The following is a 21,254-nucleotide window of genomic DNA, read 5'->3' as shown; positions in this document are numbered from 1 at the left end:
ACATATGGAATAATGTAGTAACCAAAGAAGTGTTAAACAAATCAACATTTATTCTAGATTCTTCAAAGTAGCAACCTATGCCTTGATGACAGCTTTGCACACTCTTGGCATTCTCTCAACCAGCTTCACCTGGAATGCTTTTCGAACAGTCTTGAAGGAGTTCCCACATATGCTGAGCACTTGTTGGCTGATTTTCCTTCACTCTGCAGTCTATCTCATCCCAAACCATCTCAATTAGGTTGAGGTCAGGTTATTGTGGAGTCCAGGTCATCTGATGCAGCACTCATCACTCTCCTTCATGGTCAAATAGTCCTTACACAGCCTGGAGGTGTGTTGGGTCATTGTCCTGTTGAAAACAAATTATAGTCCCACTAAGCGCTAACCAGATGGGATTGCATATCGCTGCAGAATGCTGTGGTAGCCATGCTGGTTAAGTGTGCCTTGAATTCTAATAAATCACAGACAGTGTCACCAGCAAAGCACCATCACAACACCACCTCCATGCTTTACGGTCGGAACCACACATGCGGAGTTCACCTACACTGCGTTTCACAAAGACACAGCGGTTTGAACCAAAAATCTCAAGTTTGGACTCATCAGACCAAAGGACAGATTTCCACTGGTCTAATGTCCATTGCTCGTGTTTTTTGATGCAAGCAAGTCTCCTCTTCTTATTGGTGTCCTTTAGTAGTGGTCTCTTTGCAGCAATTTGACCACGAAGACCTGTTCACGCAGTCTCCTCTGAACAGTTGATGTTGAGAAGCATCTGTTACTTGAACTCTGTGAAGCATTTATTTGGGCTGCAATTTCTGAGGCTGTTAACTCTAATGAACTTATCCTCTGCAGCATAGGTCACTCTGGGTCTTCCTTTCCTGTGGCCGTCCTCATGAGAGCCAGTTTTATTGTTGCGCTTGATGGTTTTTGCGACTGTGCTTGAAGAAATTTCCAAAGTTCTTGACATTTTCCGGATTGACTGACCTTCATGTCTTAAAGTAATGATGGACTGTCATTTCTCTTTGTTTAATTGAGCTGTTCTTGCCATAATATGGACTCGCTCTTTTACCAAATAGGGCTATCTTCTATATACCACCCCTACCTTGTCACAACACAACTGATTGGATCAAACACATTAAGAAGGAAAGAAATTCCACAAATGAACTTTAAACAAGGCACACCTGTTAATTGAAATGCATTCCAGGTGACTACCTCATGAAGCTGGTTGAGAGAATGCCAAGAGTGTGCAAAGCTGTCATTAAGGCGAAGGGTTGCTATTTTGAAGAATCTAAAATATATTTTTATTTGTTTAACAATTTTTTAATTACTACATTATTCCATGTGTGTTATTTCATAGTTTTGATGTCTTCACTATTATTCTATGATGTGGAAAATAGTAAAAATTAAGAAAAACCCTTGAATGAGTAGGTATCCAAACTTTTGACTGGTACTGTAGTTATCAGCTAATTCAGTGTGGTAAGAAAAGACAAGTGCGTGTATTTGTTTTATTTCTATATTATTTTTGATTTATTACTCCTATGCCATGTAAAGCCTTTTTAGATGTTTCCAAAGCCGCTGTAGTAGAAGTATACACTCCATATGTGCTGAACAACCACATTGTGCTAAACAACCACATTGTGCTGAACAACCACATTGTGCTGAACAACCACATTGTGCTGAACAACCACATTGTGCTGAACAACCACATTGTGCTGAACAACCACATTGTGCCCTCCTAGACTGGTGGTGGCGGTAGAGGAGGCCTTCACACACGTCAAGCGCATGCAGGAAGAGGAGCAGCAGCAGAAGAAAGCCCCCGGGGATGTGATGGACCCGCGCGAGGCCGCCCAGGCCATCTTCCCCTCCATGGCCCGCTCCCTGCAGAAGTACCTCCGCACCACCAGGCAGCAGCACTGCCACAGCATGGAGAGCATCCAGCAGCACCTGGCCTTCTGCATCACCAACAACATGACGCCCAAGGTGACCAAGTGTTCTGATCGGTGGAGGCTGGTGGGAGGAGAAATCGGAGGACGAGCGGATTGTAGTGGCTGGAATGGAATGTTTAGTATTCCATTCCAGCCATTACAATGAGCCCGTCCACCAACTTAAGGTGACATCACCCACTGGTTTTGACCAACTCCTTTGAGTGGCACCTTACTTGTATAGTAGTAACAAATAATTATGTTATTGGGAAAGTGCTAACTCCTCTCCTCATAGGCCTTCCTGGAGAGTTACCTGACCCCCGGGCCCACCCTGCAGTACGGCCGCGAACGCTGGCTGGCCCGGCAGTGGACTCTGGTCAGCGAGGCGTCGGTCACCAGCGGCCTCAAGGAGGGCGCCATCTTCCTACTCAAGTGCATAGACTTCAGCCTGGTGGTGACGGCCAAAAGGATCCCCTACATCCAGCTTTCAGAGGAGTTCATCGACCCCAAGTCGCACAAGTTTGTCCTGCGGCTACAGTCAGAGACCTCTGTGTAGAACTGGACAACTGTTTTTACCACCACGCACCTTTTTTTAGTTTTGTTTTCAAAATAGTTTTATTTTGGGTTTGCGGTTTTATTTTATTTTTGGATTTTTTATATATTATGTATGAATATATGTTACACACACGTTGGAAAATATTGTCCTTTTTATCTATGGTTTACCTGGTTTGAGTTCATATAAAAAAAAGATATACACCGGTGATGAATTTGACTTGTCTTGCATACATACACACACAGAAGATTGAACTGAACTCTGTGGAGATGAAGCTATAGATGAACAATGTGTGCACACAACTGCATATGTGTCAATATCTATGAACACCGTTGTTCCACCTCAAAGACTGATGCAGAGCTCAAGATGAGGAATTGTTTTAATTCCATGACTCAAGACAGAAAGTGGAGACTTTTTTGGGGAGGGACATCTCACCGAGGAGTCAAATGACACTACTGTTGCCATGGACATTCCTTCATTCCCCCTCAGCTAAACCACTACAGATGGTGAACTGCCACTATTTAACTTCTGGACAAAATATATCTTTTAACACAAACCGTCTCAGGCCTGTCTGCTGTTCTGAAACTATAGCTACTTAATTTACATGTTTTTGCGTTACATGCACATGTTCTCTACACTATATTGATTATGTATAAACACATTGTGATATAATGGTGTTTAAGTCTATGCGTACTGGGTCAATCTCCCTCCCATTTCCTTATATCCAGATCTGTGGATGTACAGAGTAAGACATGAATATCAGTAGCATTCGTTGTTATTCTGATTGTAAACAAAACCCTTGTTTTAGCTGTTATAGGTGATTGTTAAATAGATATTCGAATTCAATGCCAATTTATACGATTAACCCCAAGGCTGAAGGCCTTAAATCTCCAAGGGATCTGTTAAAAAAATATTTTTAGGCCTCAACGTGTGTACTGTAGTACGGCTTATGCGTACAGCAGCACTTTCCCAGGTGCGATGTCGCAATACAACAGCATGTTGTACATCTCGTCCACAAGCCAGCTCTCTCTCTGTAACAGAAGGTTATTCTGTACCATACAGGACTATGTTCTGTTATAAGTACTGCTGTCAACATGGGGGCTCAGAATGGTCGAACCATATCCCAAATTAACAGATACCAATAAACACTCATGGCTGGTTTGTAAAGCAGAGCTCTTCAAATGTTTAAAACCCAAAGTCGCCCATATTAGGAGTCCCATAGGATCCTGATTGCTGATGTAACTCAATATTTACAGCGTCTGTAATGGGTTTTGGAGATGTGCTGCTGTCTCGTTCCACTTTTCAATTTTAAATGGGAGGTTCACACTTCCCAGCTTAGTCATATTTTGATAATGAGTCCATTAAGGACCTTATATTTGCTGAAACTTAACAGTTACCTTTTTATAAAGCAACACATTCATGCCCCGCATATATCTCTTCTCAGGGTTCAGGCTTTCACTTCTATCACACTTTGCATGATGGAGCACTCCACGAGAGAAAATGCACAGATACAACTAATGTATGACACTGATTTGGACCACAGCCTCAATCTGCCTGTGTACCTTGTACACGGTACGCAGAACTCTATTCTGCAGCTTTTACCATTTAAGGTCTAAGCGGTTAATTAAGCTAATCGCCTCTTGAAATGGTGAGTACGGTATGAGGTGGTGAAGAGGAGCCTCCCTTGTAACTCACCCGTCTGGTTAGTCTTCTATTACAATGTCATCAAGCGAGATATCATGTTGAGCCGTGAATCTGGGGACCTGATAGCTTTGAATCTGTTCCTTATTAAAAAAGGATGAACATAACAATCCCTAATAACATCAGAATCCTATATTCTCCCCTAGTGAATGTGGGTGGTAGATTGAGATCCATCCAGGATGAGTTGTTTCAGAGGTGATCAGGATCCTATCTAGGTAAAATCCCCATGTAGAATGGGCTTCTGGCTTGTGAGGTCCTCCACGGTATTACAGCTCTGCATGTCATTCATAAAAAAACAAAATTGTCCGTCAGCGCCACCTGGCAGACAAACCAGAAGGTGTCAGACTTTGGTCTGGCAAGAGGTTACTGTTGATGGGTGCTGACACATTTTCACACATTCACAAACAAACGCATGACGCCGTGTCCAGTTCTAGACAAACCATTTTTAACGATTAGCATGTGGCTCATTAAAGCCACTTGGAAATGCAACTCTCTTTGTTTTCTCGTCATGAAAACAAACATATTTTTATACTTATAGCACGGAGTCTTTTGTACCCATAATTGATGGACTTTGTATGAACCCCAACTCCTGTGACTGTGCCTCTTGTCTTTACACTGTATGTATTTATGTAGCTAAGCGTGTGCATATGCCATTCCCTTATCACATGCTCAGCCTTCCCTGTATTGACTGCAGGTTGACGTTTATTGGGATTAGTCTTGCCCTGTTGGCAGAACTGAGCAATTTCCACTGGATGTGCCAGCGGAAAAGTCAAAATTTGAAGTATGGGAAAAATTCATGAAAACAAACATTTGCTTTTTGTTCTTAATTTAAGGTTAGTGTTAGCGGTGTGGTTACGATCATGACTTTGTGGCTGTGCCAGGTTGTGACCACTCTGTAGAGCTACCTCCAGTACATGAGTCTTCCCAATAAATGCTAACCTGCGTATTGACCTCTGTCATGGTTTGCTGGCCTGGTCACAGATCTGTTTGTGCAGGTTAGCAGAACCTGGCAGTAACTGATCTGCGACCAGGCTAAAGGTTAACCAGGTTCCACCCATACTGTAGAACTCTGCTTGTTACTGACCTGACATCGCATTGTAACCAATGTGTCAATTTCACTATACAACAGGCATTTGTGTAAAATAAACATTTGTATGAACATTTGTTAACTGGCTCTAAGAAATACTTTTTCAAGCATTCCATTGAAATGATATTTTTTTGGTACCATACAACTATATCCCAAGCATGTCTGTGGTCCTGTGGTGGTTGTAGGTAACACATTGAGTGCCATTGGTACTAAGAAATCCCTTGTATTGACTGTCACCCAGGGATAGAAAGTGAAATGACCATTACTTGTTGCCTCTTCTGTGAAGGCTCAATGAGGAGCTGTCAGTGTGTATAATTGTCTAGACTAGAGTTCCACTACTTTATAAATTAATACAGTTTAGCCAGACTAACCACATGTACCACAGTGTGTTGTTATGACCTATTAACTGTCAAACCCCAATTTTAAACATTCTGCTCTGTCATCGCCCATTAACAGTTTGATCCTGCTATATGAGCCAAATGTCAGGTTTTTGGGTTATTTTGGGGCTGGCTGGTTGTTGTCATGGTGCCCATAGTAATTGGCTTGCTGTCAGGCTCTCAGTGGGGCGCCACACAGCCTTGTGGGTAAATGAATGTGTGCATCGGCGACGCACGCGACCTCATCCCCCGAAAACTAGCTGCGGGCCCACCTGTCACTACTCATCTATCACCGGTTTAATCCTCGCTTCTCCTTCGCTCTCGAGAGGAGCCACAGAAATACATTGTCAGAGTGTGGAGAGGAAATGAGAAGCATTTGCATCTAAATGGAATGTTTTTTTTCTCATACTTTCCCTCGTTTGGTTTTGTAATGACTTGGTGATGTGTGCTGGCCTGGCTGTGTGCAGACCGACTGAAGCAGAGGGGAGAGATCAGTGGTATTTTGTTCTCACAGCCTGCTCTGAGCCAGGCCTTTTGGGCTTTGGGCTCTGCTGAACAAGATCAGTTCTGGGTAGGGCAGATCTATAGTACTACCCTGTGCTCACAGAGTCTGGCGAAGCTCTCCTGACCAAGGAGCTTGACTCTGAAACACATCAGGAATACGTACTGAAAGGTCCAATGCAGCTGTTTTTATCACAATATCAAATCATTTCTGGGTAACAATTAAGAACCCTACTCTGATTGTTTTCAATTAAAATGGTCGAAAAGAAACAAAAATAGCTTCTTAGGAAAGGGCAATTTCTCAAGCAAGAATTTAGCTGGGATTGTCTGGGAGTAGTCTGAGGGGGGAGGGGAAAACGGAAAATAAGCTGTTATTGGCAGAGGTTAGAAACTCTTATTGGATTATTAAATGAGTATGTTGCTTTTTCACATCCAAATCTATTTTTTTATGTAAATTCCATGTTATCGAAGGGTCCAGACACTTTTTTGCGATTTCACTTGTTTTTGAGAAACTTACACCAAGCAGCGATTCACTTCCTCATTGCACTATGGGGGCTCTGAAAAAACATGAACAAATTCTACAAAAACATTCAGAACTTTATCCACAACATTATATTCTGTTTTGTTACGACTCGAGCGATTACCTCTCCTTCCATTCGAGCAGCAGGCTACACGGAGAATGGAACAGCTGGGTAAGGGAAACGGCATAAAATGGAATGGAATATAACGATGTGGATGAAGTTCGGAATGACAATTTCATGTGTACAATATCTAAACACCTGCATCACTATACTGAGCATTGGCGTTTCAAAAAATACATATTTGGGTGTTTTTGTAGCATTTGTTCATGCTTTTTTAGAGGCCCCGTACTGCACAACGAAGATGAGGAAGTGAATCGTTGCTTGGGGTAAGTTTCTAGAAAAAAAACAAGTGAAATCACCCAAAACAATCTGAAACATTACAATTACATAAATTGAGATTTGGTTGTAAAAAGGCCAACTTCTTCTTTAACTATATAATTTACTGCATCCCACCAAAACAGGCTGAAATTTCCATTTGTCTTTTCAAGTAGCGCTTACACTAAAATAGCATCATTTTCACAATGTCATGGTATTATTCCAACCTCATCGTGTGGAAATATATAATAAACACAGGAAATCACATTTTTGAATGCACTGGGCTGTTAAATGTGCACTAATAGTGGCAGGTGCACATACAGTGCCTTCGGAAAGTATTCAGACCCCTTGACTTTTTCCACATTTTGTTACATTACAGCCTTATTCTAAAATTGATTAAATTGTGAGAAAGCAAAAACAGGTTTTGAAATTTTTGTTAATTTCTTAAAAATTAAATAAACTCATCACATTTACATAAGTATTCAAACCCTTTACTCGGTACTTGGTTGAAGCACCTTTGGCAGTGATTACAGCCTCAAGTCTCTTTGGGTATGACACTACAAGCTTGGCATGCCTGTATTTGGGGAGTTTTTCCATTCTCTGCAGATCCTCTCAAGCTCTGTCAGGTTGGATGGGGAGCGTTGCTGCACAGCTATTTTCAGGTCTCTCTAGAGATGTTTGATCGGGTTCAAGTCCGGGCTCTGACTGGGCCACTCAAGGACATTCAGAGACTTGTCCCGAAGCCACTCCTGCGTTGCCTTGGCTGTGTGCTTAGGGTCATTGTCCTGTTGGAAGGTGAACCTTTTCCCCAAATCTGAGGTCCTTAGCGCTCTGGAGCAGGTTTTCATTGAGGATCTCTCTGTACTTTGCTCCGTTTATCTTTGCCTCGATCCTGACTAGTCTCCCAGTCCCTGCCACTGAAAAACATCCCCACAGCATGATGCTACCACCACCATGCTTCACCGTAGGGATGGTGCCAGGTTTTCTCCAGATGTGACGCTTGGCGTTCTCCCATCTCCACAGAGGAACTCTAGAGCTCTGTCAAAGTGACCATCAGGTTCTTGGTTACCTTCCTGAACAAGGCCCTTCTCCCATGTTTGCTCAGTTTGGCAGAGTGGCCAGCTCTAGGAAGATTCTTGGTGGTTCCAAACATCTTCCATTTAAGAATGATGGAGGCCACTGTGTTCTTCGGGACCTTCAATGCTACAAAAATCTGTTGGTACCCTTTCCCAGATCTGTGCCTTGACACAATCCTGTCTCAGAGCTCTGCGGACAATTTCTTTGACCTCATGGCTTGGTTTTTGCTCTGATATGCACTGTCAACAGGTGTGTGCTTTTCCAAATCATGTCCAATCAATTGAATTTGCCCCAGGTGGACTCCAATCAAGTTGTAGAAACATCTCAAGGATGATCAATGAAACAGGATGCACCTGAGCTCAATTTCGAGTCTCATAGCAAAGGGTTTGAATACTAATGTAAATAAGCTATTTCTTATGCAGGTGCTTCTACACCTGTTTGGGGTTTTGCTGTTGCTGTTTGGGGTTTTAGGCTGGGTTTCTGTACAGCACTTTGTGACATCAGCTGATGTAAGAAGGGCTTTATAAATACATTTGATTGAAATTTGATTTCGTATTTTTAATACATTTGCTAAAATATCTAAAAACCTGTTTTCGCTTTGTCATTATGGGGTATTGTGTGTAGTTTGTTGAGGACTTGGTTTTATTTAATACATTTTAGAAGAAGGCTATGACGTAACTGAATCTGAATACTTTCCGAAGGCACTGTAACTCCTGAGGGGCGCAGCGGTCTAAGGCACTGCATCTAAGGCACTGCATCTAAGGCACTGCATCTAAGACACTGCATCTAAGACACTGCATCTAAGACACTGCATCTAAGACACTGCATCTAAGACACTGCATCTAAGACACTACATCAGTGCAAGAGGTGTCACTATAATCCCAGGCTGCGTCACATCTGGCTGTGATTGGGAGTCCCATAGGGCGGCGCTCAATTGGCCCAGTGTTGTCCGGGTTTGACGGGTAGGTCGTCATTGTAAATAAGAAATTGTTTTTAACTGACTTGCCTGGTTTAAAAAAAAAATATTTTTATAAATAAATAGTGAGGTCAGATCTCACACTGCCAGCCAGAGTCCTGACCAGCATCCTCTCTGGCTATACACTTCTCACTATGAATTATTCAAACCGTCCTGAATAATGCAACATCGTTAGTCCTTCTAATGCAGGCTGGGAAGCACAGGCAGCCCACCCTGCAACCGCACACAATTTTAACACACGCACGCACGCACGCACGCACGCACGCACGCACGCACACACACACACACACACACACACACACACACACACACACACACACACTCTGGGTGAATCGGTGTTACTGGGTATAAATGAATAATGAGAGATTCACTTAAAATCACCTCCCTCCAGCTACTCATATGCTGTGGTATGCAGACAGTATGTTTGGATTATGGCAAAATACATAAACATGCCATGCTATGGCTGAAGGGATGTGGTGGAGGAGCTAAGAGGTTGTATCCGTAGGCGACAGGACAGATCACTGCATGTTCTCCCTGCCCCATGGGAACCGGGGAGTGAAAACACTTAAGACCAGAATGAGTGTGTGAATTATGGTTGTGGCCCCCAGTGAGAGTCTCCAGGGCCTTCAGTTTTATTGATACCCGTGTCACGACAAAACGTGATGATGTTCAACATGAATAATGGCTGAAGTAAATGCAAAGAGCGGCTGGCATGTAGTTCAGGGGTTGGGTTATTCAGTGACCAGCACAAGCTCCATGGAAGATAGGGACTAAGAAAGGTTTTGGTCGAGAAGGGATACAGCTTTTATTAAAATTGACTTTTCGTAGCTGGTATAGGAGAACTTACACAGCAGGTTAGGAGAATTAATGTATCAGGTTAGGAGAATTAGGTTAATGTTATGAAAAGTTTCATGACCCTTAGAAAGAGGATAAGAGTAGGTAATGAATGAGGCCCAGGATGGAGATGACCTCTATCAGCTCAACAATGTGGCCCTAAAACGTGTTCGTTTTTTTGTGGGGAACTTAGAGGGAGGTTTATTGCAGGTGCAAAATCAAAGAAAAAGAGACGATTGATTGAGGGGGAGAGTTAAGGAGCCTCTGTAATGATAGGGGTCTGAAGCTCTGAAGCTCTCTCTGTGTGTTTTGTGAGTCCGCCAGATCAGAGACAGTAGAGATGACCAGGGATGTTCTCTTGATTAAGTGCCTGAATTGGACCATTTTCCTGTCCTGCTAAGCATTCAAAATGTTATGAGTACTTTTGGGTGTCAAGGAAATGTAAAAACTGCATTATTTTCTTTAGGAATGTAGTGAAGTAAAAGTTGTCAAAAATATAAATAGTGAAGTAAAGTACATATACCTCAAAAAACAACTTAAGTAGTACTTTAAAGTTTTTTTACTTAAGCATTTTCCACCACTGCACGTACACACCAGTGGAGGCTGGTGTGAGGAGCTATAGGAGGACATGCTCATTGTAATGGCTGGAATGGAAGAAATGGAACGGAGTCAAACGTGGTTTCTATATGTTTGATACCGTTTCATTAATTCCATTCCAGCCATTAAAATGAGTCCGTCCTCTTATAGCTCCGCCCACCAGCCTCCACTGGTACACACACATCACACGCATACACACAACAAAAACCTTTAGGTTACATTACATTTATTCATACAGTATCACATAGTTATACAATCAAGTATTTATGGAATCAAGACAACACAACCTGGACTCATAAGAACCTTTACCTTTACAATCCTACTCCATAAAGAAGCTTGAGCTTTTATTTAGAAAATGTAAAAAGTCATTCTATGATGTACTGGTGTTGCAGTTTATTTCACAGTCTAATTAAGTATTTACTTGCTATGGTCTGAGAAATTGCATGGTAACAATTGGTTATTTTAGTGCTTCTAGTAGAAAGAACTGAACACTACAGATAACTACCTGGTATCAAGCAGTAAAGGCTATACATGTACTTATTTAAATAAATCCCAAAGAAACCAAGCGTTTACTATTAGATCATTCTCATGCAACTACCATTTCACCCTACAATTTCCATGAAAATACAAGATAAAATACCGGACTCTTCAATAAAACATAACCCATGAAATCTCTACTGGACTGCAGGTTAGTCACTGTCATCATGGTCATCATAGTCTCCATGATCCTCGTGATCGTCACCATGGTGCCTATCCTCTCTGTCAACCCCGTCATAATCATAATCATCCTTAACATCATCGTCATCCTCAGTGTTGACCTTCCCAGACAGCACGTCTTCTATCCAGTCCTCCAGTTCCTCAGCTGTGGGCAGGTCTTCATCGTTGGACATGTCCAGCCAGACACTGTCCGCCTGCCACAGTGGGGGTCAAAGTTCAACCACAATCATCCAATTCAATTTTGTCTTCGGCTCAAGAGGTCATACAGATTCTCTTGTAACGAGACGTCCACAGATATTATCTTACCATTACGTTGAACCAACAGGTGGAACACAACTTAAGTTAAAGGAGAGCTCAACTTACGTCTGTCACGTTCACAACTCCAATCTGAGGCTTAAACAGGTTCACCTTGAAGGTCTTCTCCCAGTATGTGGTCAGCTGGATCGGGGAGACAGACACAAAGCATTGGTGCAGTTTATGAAGCTGAACAATCACACCAGATGAAATAAGTCATCATATATAGTATGATGGTGTGTGTGGGGTCAGAGGTCATACCAGTGGGAAGTCATCAGGGTCAATCCACACTATACTGAGCTCAGGGTTGTTGGTGTTGTCTCTGGCCACATCTTTCAGGATCTCCAGGAACTCATAACCATCTGGAGAAATCACAGACGGACAGCTTAGAGATATTTGTACGCACCCATTTGTGTGTCTATCCATGTACTGTGTTAAATATGGAATCCGCATTAGGGGAAACAGCGCCACTGTCCGCCCCAGCACCTTTGCTATTGTTTTTGTTTCGTGGACAAAATGGATGAGAGGTGTGTCGAGAAGATTGGAGTACATGTTCTTCTGTTCTATTTCGTGTCTGTTGTTTTCAGTAACTTCTTTGTTGTTGTAACATCCCAAACGGACGTTGCAGTTTCACCATTAAGGATTCCAGCTATAAAAATGGGAAAATAAAGATCAACAAACCAGGGTCTTCCTCCTCAGCAAAGGCTACAATGTGGATCCCATCCAAGTCATCCTCCTGGGAAAGGGATGTTGAATTTGTAAAGGGTACACATATAATACTACCAGTATAATTCCCTTTCCTCAGGGAGAGGTACAGTAATACTGTAGGTAACTCACCCATGTCTCAAACATGTCCTCTGCACGCAGCTTTCTCAGAGTCGCCCTGCAGAAGACAGACCGCAGCTACACAACATTTCAAGAATATCCAACAGTAAACTGAGTCATCCATATGAGATATGGAATAATATCAGGGACGATATGAAAAATGACTGGATTCTAATGATTTGCACCAATGGGAGAAGTTAGAACCACCGAACTAAAGGGTCGCACACATCGCATTGAATGTGGATCTCCTGTTCATCTATCGATCGTTCAGTGAAGTCTGACTGACAACATTTTCACGCGATTCTACATGTAAAATCGGTTTGTACACCGTTCACTCTCGGCAGGCAAACGCTATTGGTGTGTTCGAGCCCTGAAATGAAATCTTTTTTAGGGTAACCTTTTGTGTTGGTGGACAAACTCCACTATCTCCATCTCTGAGAGTTGCCTGCCAGGGAGGATGGCTGGTTCCTCCATGAAGGGCTCATAGAAGTTCACCTCGTTCATCTTCAGAGAAAGGTGCTTCGCCGTCTGCATCACAACACACATACTTAGCCATCACTGATGTTGTGTAGAAACTGACCTCGATACTGTCTACACACACACACAGGTTTGACTTGATTCAGGTTTGTGGAGTGTACTGTACTTACAGCTTTGTCGAACGTGGCGAAGAACTTGATGTAGGGCTGAAACCTCTCTGAGGCCTCCTGGAACGCCTTGTAGTCTGATAGAATGGAAGAAGAGGGAGAGAAAGAAACAGATTACAGTTTGGCAGGATTGCATTCAAAACTCATCTTCCTTCAGAAAACTATGTGATCAGGAAAACATGGGTTGACATTCAATTTCAATTTCCCAGCGTAATCTCTCTCCCTCCTCCTCCTCAGTAACAGAACCATTTTACATCCAGCTTCTGAGGCGCCAGGCTATCCTCTCAATAAAGCCCTAAGGTCACGGCCGTAGGACCTACAATCTTCTCTCCCAAATAGGATTTTTCCTAATAAAAGCTGCATCATGCCTCTGTCAAATATGAGATTTTATCTTCCCTTCTCTCGTGTCTCGGTTTCTTCTTTGGAGCAGCACTGTCTATAATTGCTCTCGACCTATTAGACAGAGAACTAGGAGCTATTAAAAGCCTCTCAGGAGGCAAGAAGGAGTGTAGATCAGCCCAGAACAAAGTGTCTTTTTAGCAGCTGGCTTAATGGCTATTTGCCTCTATTAGGTCCTATGTGGTGTAGTGTGCTTCTGGGGAGTATAGGGCAAGAACAGCAGTTCTTCACACAATTCACTTGTTTGACTCGTGTGAACAGGCCATCCCATAATGCATGCTTAGGCATACACAGACTCACATGAGTCCTCTCCCTTGAAGTAACCAATGAGGCGTATGTCTTCCTCCATCCTCTCAAAGGCCCTCAGTTCCATAGGGTTACTGATGAGCTCCACTGGGTCTTCCAACACCTAGGGGGCAGAGCAGCACAACAGCATGGCCATTCATTAACACAGTGGGAGAGAGTGGGCTGTGATGAGTGAGTTGCCTTTAATAACAGAAAAGTTGCCACTTGTATTAGGCAAAAAGCATTGTTTGTACTGTACATGAGCAATACAAGTTTACTCCTTGCGTTTATCTTTTATTAATTCATCATGTTTGCTCTCTACTCCCTTCAAACTCTACACCAACAGCTATATTTACCAGTTACAACATTGCTTCAAACACTAACTCTGTTTTTTCCCCCAGGAAAGACAAGGGGGAGAGGACTTACAGTGTTCTCCTGCTGAGCCTTGCATTACAATGCAGCATTTACATATCATCTAACAAGGCAGAGGCTGTTCATTTTTTATAACATGATGAGCTAGGAAGTCTTCTCCCCCTGTGGTTATATCCCTCTTACAGTGGAGGAAGAGACACGTCCCTCTTCCCTCTCTCTTCCACCTTCCTCTTACCTCTCTCTCCCATGTCCCAGCTCCCTCTCTCTCTCCTACCTCCCTCTTCCCTCTCTCTCCTACCTCCCTCTTCCCTCTCACCTCCCACCTCCCTCTTCCCTCTCTCTCCTATCTCCCTCTTCCCTCTCTCTCCTACCTCCCTCTTCCCTGTCTCTCCTACCTCCCTCTTCCCTCCCACCTCTCCCTTCCCTCTCTCTCCTACCTCCCACTTCCCTCTCTCCTACCTCCCTCTTCCCTCTCTCTCCTACCTCCCTCTTCCCTCTCACCTCCCACCTCCCCCTTCCCTCTCTCTCCTACCTCCCTCTTCCCTCTCTCTCCTACCTCCCTCTTCCCTCTCTCTCCTACCTCCCTTTTCCCTCTCTCTCCCCCATCTCTCTTCCCTCTCTCTCCTACCTCCCTCTTCCCTCTCACCTCCCACCTCCCCTTCCCTCTCTCTCCTACCTCCCTCTTCCCTCTCTCTCCTACCTCCCTCTTCCCTCTCTCTCCTATCTCCCTCTTCCCTCTCTTCTACCTCCCTCTTCCCTCTCTCTCACCTCCCTCTTCCCTCTCTCCCCCCTCTCACTTCCCTCTCTCTCCTACCTCCCTCTTCCCTCTCTCTCCTACCTCCCTCCTCCCTGTCTCTCCTACCTCCCTCTTCCCCCTTCCCTCTCTCCTACCTCCCTCTTCCCTCTCTCTCTCACCTCTCTCTTCCCTCTCTCTTCCCCCTCTCTCTTCCCTCTCTCTTCTACCTCCCTCTTCCCTCTCACCTCCCGCCTCCTCCTTCCCTCTCTCTCCTACCTCCCTCTTCCCTCTCTCTCCTACCTCCCTCTTCCCTGTCTCTCCTACATCCCTCTTCCCTCCTACCTCCCCCTTCCCTCTCTCTCCTACCTCCCTCTTCCCTCTCTCTCCTACCTCCCTCTTCCCTCTCTCTCCTACCTCCCTCTTCCCTCTCTCTGCTACCTCCCCCTTCCCTCTCTCTCCTACCTCCCTCTTCCCTCTCTCTCCTACCTCCCTCTTCCCTCTCTCTCCTATCTCCCTCTTCCCTCTCTCTCCTACCTCCTGCTTCCCTCTCACCTCCCACCTCCCCCTCCCTCTCTCTCCTACCTCCCTTTTCCCTCTCTCTCCCCCCTCCCTCCCCTAATGATCCTACTCACATCCAGCAGGAATTCCACCAGGGTGTCTGCTGAGAGTTCCCCGTCAAACTCGATCACACCTCCCTCTTCCCTCTCACCTCCCACCTCCCTCTTCCCTCTCTCTCCTATCTCCCTCTTCCCTCTCTCTCCTACCTCCCTCTTCCCTGTCTCTCCTACCTCCCTCTTCCCTCCCACCTCTCCCTTCCCTCTCTCTCCTACCTCCCGCTTCCCTCTCTCCTACCTCCCTCTTCCCTGTCCCTCCTACCTCCCTCTTCCCTCTCACCTCCCACCTCCCCCTTCCCTCTCTCTCCTACCTCCCTCTCCCCTCTCTCTCCTACCTCCCTCTTCCCTCTCTCTCCTACCTCCCTTTTCCCTCTCTCTCCCCCGTCTCTCTTCCCTCTCTCTCCTATCTCCCTCTTCCCCCTCACCTCCCACCTCCCTCTTCCCTCTCTCTCCTACCTCCCTCTTCCCTCTCTCTCCTATCTCCCTCTTCCCTCTCTTCTACCTCCCTCTTCCCTCTCTCTTTCACCTCCTGCTTCCCTCTCACCTCCCACCTCCCCCTCCCTCTCTCTCCTACCTCCCTTTTCCCTCTCTCTCCCCCCTCCCTCCCCTAATGATCCTACTCACATCCAGCAGGAATTCCACCAGGGTGTCTGCTGAGAGTTCCCCGTCAAACTCGATCACACGGTCGTCCTTGAAGATGTACAGACTGCCCTCCTCCTCCAAACCTGAGGGCCCAGAGGAAAGGAGGATTCAGGAAGCATTGGTGACTGAGTGCCAACTGGAAAACAGGCCTTGACAAATACCTATTTTGTAGAGGTTATGGCATTTTGATATTTTTGATGTAAAGGAATAGTTCAGAAGCCTTGTTTCCATATTCGTGTTTTGTGACCAGGGGTTTGCCTGACCATGTAACCTGACCAGGAAACACACTGGGACCTACAGTATATATGACAAATTACGACGTACCCAGTTTCTTGGCAACTTTGGCGTCCTTCTGGGAGTCGACCATCCCAAAGCCAATGTCCTTGTCCTCCAGGACCTGTGCAGTCAGCTGCGGATTTACCAAAACACAACATTTGTCATCAGCCAACTTGATATTTCAACAACGTAGCAACAATGTGTTGTTTGGGGTGTTGTGGGCACTTATTTCCTTATGATCCACCTCAATTATTAGAAAAATTCAGCATTGTATTAGTCCACTGTGGGAAATAAAAATATATAACCTGCTTTCAAACTCAACTTCCTCTCTCCCTGATGCTTGGAATTTTGGCTAGCAACTGCAGCCAGTGCTGTCTTTGTCTATACAGCTTTGATCACCAAGGTTCTAGAGGCGAGCACCCTGTGGACTGACTGTGGGAGAAACTCCTTTGTAAGTGTCAGCACTGTTTACTGTTCAAAGAACAATTTCTCAGAGAGGAACAAAGGCCTCTAAATTACCACTGCACTGCAGAGGGCTAAAGTGGAGTTTGACTCAGGTCCTTTTGTTGTGACTGGGGTGGGTACTTCTAACTTTCTGAAAAACAGATGTTTGCAAACAGTTAAGCTACTGTTTAGTATGCATTTATACTGTCACAAGAAGCAATTGAGCCTCTTTTATTAGCTGGTTAATGTTTTCTTAGCCAATTAAGTAGTTACAGTGCATTCGGAAAGTATTCAGACCCCTTGTCTTTGTCCACATTTTGTTAGGTTACAGCCTTATTCTAAAACGGATTAAATCGCAATCTACACACAATGCCCCATAATGACAAAGCAAAAACAGGTTTAGACATTTTTGCAAATGTATAAAAAAACTGAAATATCATATTTACATAAGTATTCAGACCCTTTACTCAGTACCTTGTTGAAGCACCTTCAGCCTCGAGTCTTCCTGGGTATGAAGCAAAAGCTTGGCACACCTGTATTTGGGGAGTTTCTCCCATTCTTCTCTGCAGATCCTCTCAAGCTCTGTCAGGTTGGATGAGGAGCGTCGCTGCACAACTATTTTCAAGTATCTCCAGAGATGTTAGATCGGGTTCAAGTCCGGGCTCTGGCTGGGCCACTCAAGGACATTCAGAGACCAAGCCATTCCTGCATTGTCTTGACTGTGTTGTCTTGGCTGTGTTGTCCTGTTGGAAGGTAAACCTTCGTCCCAGTCTGAGGTCCTGAGCGCTCTGGAGCAGGTTTTCATCAAGGATCTCTGTATTTTGCTCCGTTCATCTTTCCCTCGATCCTGACTAGTCTCCCAGTCCCTGCCTCTGAAAAACATCCCCACAGCATGATGCTGCCACCACCATGCTTCACTGTAGGGATGGTGACAGATTTCTTCCAGACGTTACGCTTGGCATTCAGACCAAAGAATTCAATCTTGGTTTCATCAGACCAGAGAATCTTGTGTCTCATGGTCTGAGAGTCCTTTAGGTGCCTTTTGGCAAACTCCAAGCGGGCTGTCATGTGTCTTTTACTAAGGAGTGGCTTCCGTCTGGCCACTCTACCGTAAAGGCCTGATTGGTGGAGTGCTGCAGAGATGGTTGTCCTTCTGGAAGGCTATCCCATCTCCACAGAGGAACTCTGTCAGAGTGACCATCGGGTTCTTGGTCACCTTCCTGACCAAGGCCCTTCTCCCCCTATTGCTCAGTTTAGCCGTGCGGCCAGCTCTAGGAACAATCTTGGTGGTTCCAAACTTCCAAACTTCCATTTAAGAATGATGGAGGCCGCTGTGTTCTTGAGGATCTTCAATGCTGCAAAAAGTTTTTGGTAACCTTACCCAGATCTGTGCCTCGACAGGATACTGTCTCGGCACTCTACTGACAATTCCTTCGACCTCATGGCTTGGTTTTTGCTCTGACATGCACTGTCAACTGTGGGACCAACTATGGGACCTTGTGTGCCTTTCCAAATCAATTGAATTTTCCACAGATGGACTCCAATCAAGTTGTAGAAACATCTCAAGGATGACCGATGGAAACAGGATGCACCTGAGCTCAAGTTCGAGTCTCATAGCAAAGGGTTTGAATACTTATGTAAATAATTTTTTTTTTTTTTTTTTTTTTTTATGTATTAAAACCTGTTTTCACTTTGTCATTATGGGGTATTGTGTGTAGATAGAATTTTTTACATTTAATCCATTTCAGAATAAGGCTGTAATTTAATGAAAAGTGGAAAAAGTCCAGGGGTCTGAATAATTTCCGAATGCACTGTATAAACTCTAATTATAAACTGACCTAGAAACAGTCCTGGGAATACACATAATCATCACGTCCTGATGGTATGATATTGCTCTGTTCTACAAGAGAAACCAGGTAATGCTCTCTCTGAAACTACCCATCAACCTTTGACAAATGACAGCAATATAACCCGTAGAGTTCACTCTTTAGGTCAGGGGTGTCAAACTCATTCCACGGAGGGCCGAGTGTCTAAGGGTTTTTGGTTTTTCCTTTCAATTAAGACCTAGACAACCAGGTGAGGGGAGTTCCTTACTAATTAGTGACCTTAATTCATCAATCAGGTACAAGGGTGGAGCGAAAACCCGCAGACACTCAGCCCTCCGTGGAATGACTTAGACACGTTTATCAAGTATGGAAAAGGGAAATAAGATATTATTCTAGTTTTAGTCTGTTCTTTCTCATGACATGTTGTAACAGATACACTTCCGTGTAAGTGACAGAAAGGTATGTGTGGTTGAGGTGCCATTTGGCTAAACATTTGGCTTTGACTAAGCTCTGACATCAAATCTTGTGTTACAAAGGCTTCTCAAATGGTCATATATCTGCTGTCCAGGCACAGAACTTATTTCTCTTGTCCACACAGTGTCCAGCAATCCTCATTTAAAATGTCCTGGTGGCGCATAAAGATGTCAACTCTATTTATGATGTCACCGGAGTTGAAGTGACAGACGGTTAACTTCAGCGAGGGAAGACATGTAAATCAACCAGCTTGAATGTGATGGAAAGACGATGCTGACCTTGGGAACAAACAGGTGCTTTTACAAAGACGTATCTAAGGAACTAGGATGTGTAATATATCTGCCATGTCAATTATCAAATTAAATGTATAAATTCATTGTGATTACCATTAAGCCTTAAAGCTCTACATGTCCCCATCCTCATCTGTTAAAATGACCTTTTGTCTGTGCTCTACACATTTTGTCTTGGGGTCGAATAATAATCCCATAATCCTATTCACAACCTTATTGACCTTTTTTACCAGGAAACGTCTACTATCCGGGATCCTTGTAATGTCTCTACCCTAAACCCTAAACCCTAACCTTAACCTTAACCATAACCATAACCATAACCATTACCATAACCATAACCATAACCCTTACCTAACCCTAACCCTAATCTTAACCCTTACCTTAACCATTTTAAATTTAAACTTCAATGGGGGGATAGGGACATCCCAAGGATCCCAGATAGCACTGACCCTCAGACAAGGAATGTTGGCCCCTGTTGGCTGACCTATAACATCTGAACATCCCTGCACTACCTTCCTCCCTCTCTCCTCCACTCTCACCTCATCTCCTCTTCCCCCTCTCCCCCTCTTACCTCCAGCACAAGCTCAGTCATCTGAAGCTGCTTCTGCCTGCCTTTGTGAGCCGGCTGCGGTTCATGGTAGAGTAGGCACAGCATGTCAAACATCTTCAGAGCCTTCTTATAGTTGCGTTCGTTGATGTGCAGAACGCGGTCCTTCCCGTCAAAGCTGGGGAACTCCAGTCCCTGCTCTGCAGAGCACAGAGAGGTCACGTACAGACAGGGCAACAGAGACAGCCAGAAGAGCTGCATGTTTCTTAGAGGGAAATGCCCACTAATGGACAATGAGTAGGAACTGGAAGATGCAGGGGAAACTATACAGAACTATAACCCTTGAGATTTCAATGGATAGTAGCCAGTACTAGCCACCAATTTGCACCAGTAAAAGAAACAGAAAGTTTTGAAAATAACAAGCAAGAGTAGAATTGTTGTTCGCCCTAAAGTCTCCAGCTCTAGTTGTATTCTTTCACTCTCTCTATCTCTTTCTCTCTCTCTTCTTCACTCTCTCTAGTTCTCTGTCTGCCTCTCTCTCTCTTTTCCTTCCTCGTTCTCTCTCTTTCCTTCTCTCTTTCTCTTTCTTGACTGCCTCACTGTGGTTAAAAAATAAGTCCCCAAAAGTGAATCCAGGGAGCTTTGGCAGAGTGGAAAGCTCACAATAAAATAGCAAGTGACCCCCTCTCTATCGCACTTTCGGGGCCTTTTTATGAGGCCAGTTGTTTCTGGGATTAAAATAACTGTTGGGCTGCAGAAAAGAGGACGGATAGATAGATGGAAGAACCCCAGGGAGTTTCCACTGTCTCTCTATCAGCGCCTGACATGCTGAAACATCTCTCTAGCTGTCGGGGGAATAGCCAAGGAGTTGGGATGTGGGGCAGAGGAGAGAAGTGGATCTGGAGTGAGAGGGTTCACCATTATTTTTGGAATGAGTGTGTTTTCAGTAATGTGAAGTGCTGTTACAGCATGCATGTTATCCTAATACAGTAGGGTGTTTAAAGAATAATAGGTATAAAGCCTGATCTACAATTTATTTTATTTTATTTAACCTTTATTTAACCAGGTAGGCAAGTTGAGAACAAGTTCTCATTTACAATTGCGACCTGGCCAAGATAAAGCAAAGCAGTTCGACACATACAACAACACAGAGTTACACATGGAATAAAACAAACATACAGTCAATAATACTGTAGAAAAATAAGTCTATATACAATGTGAGCAAATGAGGTGAGATAAGGGAGGTAAAGGCAAAAAAAGGCCATGGTGGCGAAGTAAATACAATATAACAAGTAAAACACTGGAATGGTAGATTTGCAGTGGAAGAATGTGCAAAGTAGAAATAGAAATAATG

General features: G+C 44.2%; 2 protein-coding genes across 4 annotated transcripts in view; one reads left to right on the top strand and one right to left on the bottom strand.

Annotated features, from left to right (window-relative positions):
- LOC139532284 (vang-like protein 1) overlaps positions 1-3,636 on the top strand; it is a 41,966-nt gene extending 38,330 nt beyond the window's left edge. For all 3 annotated transcript variants that reach the window (XM_071329701.1, XM_071329703.1, XM_071329702.1), the window contains 2 exons: positions 1,734-1,974; positions 2,212-3,636. In XM_071329701.1, the coding sequence (XP_071185802.1) occupies positions 1,734-1,974; positions 2,212-2,472 (502 nt within the window). In that variant the 3' untranslated portion in view covers positions 2,473-3,636. The remainder of the gene's footprint in view (positions 1-1,733; positions 1,975-2,211) is intronic.
- Positions 3,637-10,724: 7,088 nt separating this feature from the next.
- LOC139532283 (calsequestrin-2-like) lies at positions 10,725-20,278 on the bottom strand. The gene is made up of 11 exons (XM_071329700.1): positions 19,925-20,278; positions 16,368-16,452; positions 16,026-16,126; positions 13,695-13,803; positions 12,999-13,072; positions 12,749-12,879; positions 12,364-12,409; positions 12,208-12,262; positions 11,788-11,888; positions 11,596-11,670; positions 10,725-11,426 (listed from the first exon to the last, which is right to left on the bottom strand). Exons 1-11 carry the CDS (start codon positions 20,159-20,161, stop codon positions 11,205-11,207), a joined length of 1,236 nt encoding a protein of 411 aa, XP_071185801.1. The 5' UTR covers positions 20,162-20,278; the 3' UTR covers positions 10,725-11,204.
- Between the last annotated feature and the right edge of the window lie 976 nt (positions 20,279-21,254).

The sequence above is a fragment of the Salvelinus alpinus genome, chromosome 10 (genome assembly GCF_045679555.1).
Source record: "Salvelinus alpinus chromosome 10, SLU_Salpinus.1, whole genome shotgun sequence".
NCBI classification, from domain to species: domain Eukaryota; kingdom Metazoa; phylum Chordata; class Actinopteri; order Salmoniformes; family Salmonidae; genus Salvelinus; species Salvelinus alpinus.
Note: the sequence above shows the minus strand (reverse complement) of the source record. Positions and strands in the feature narration are given on the sequence as shown.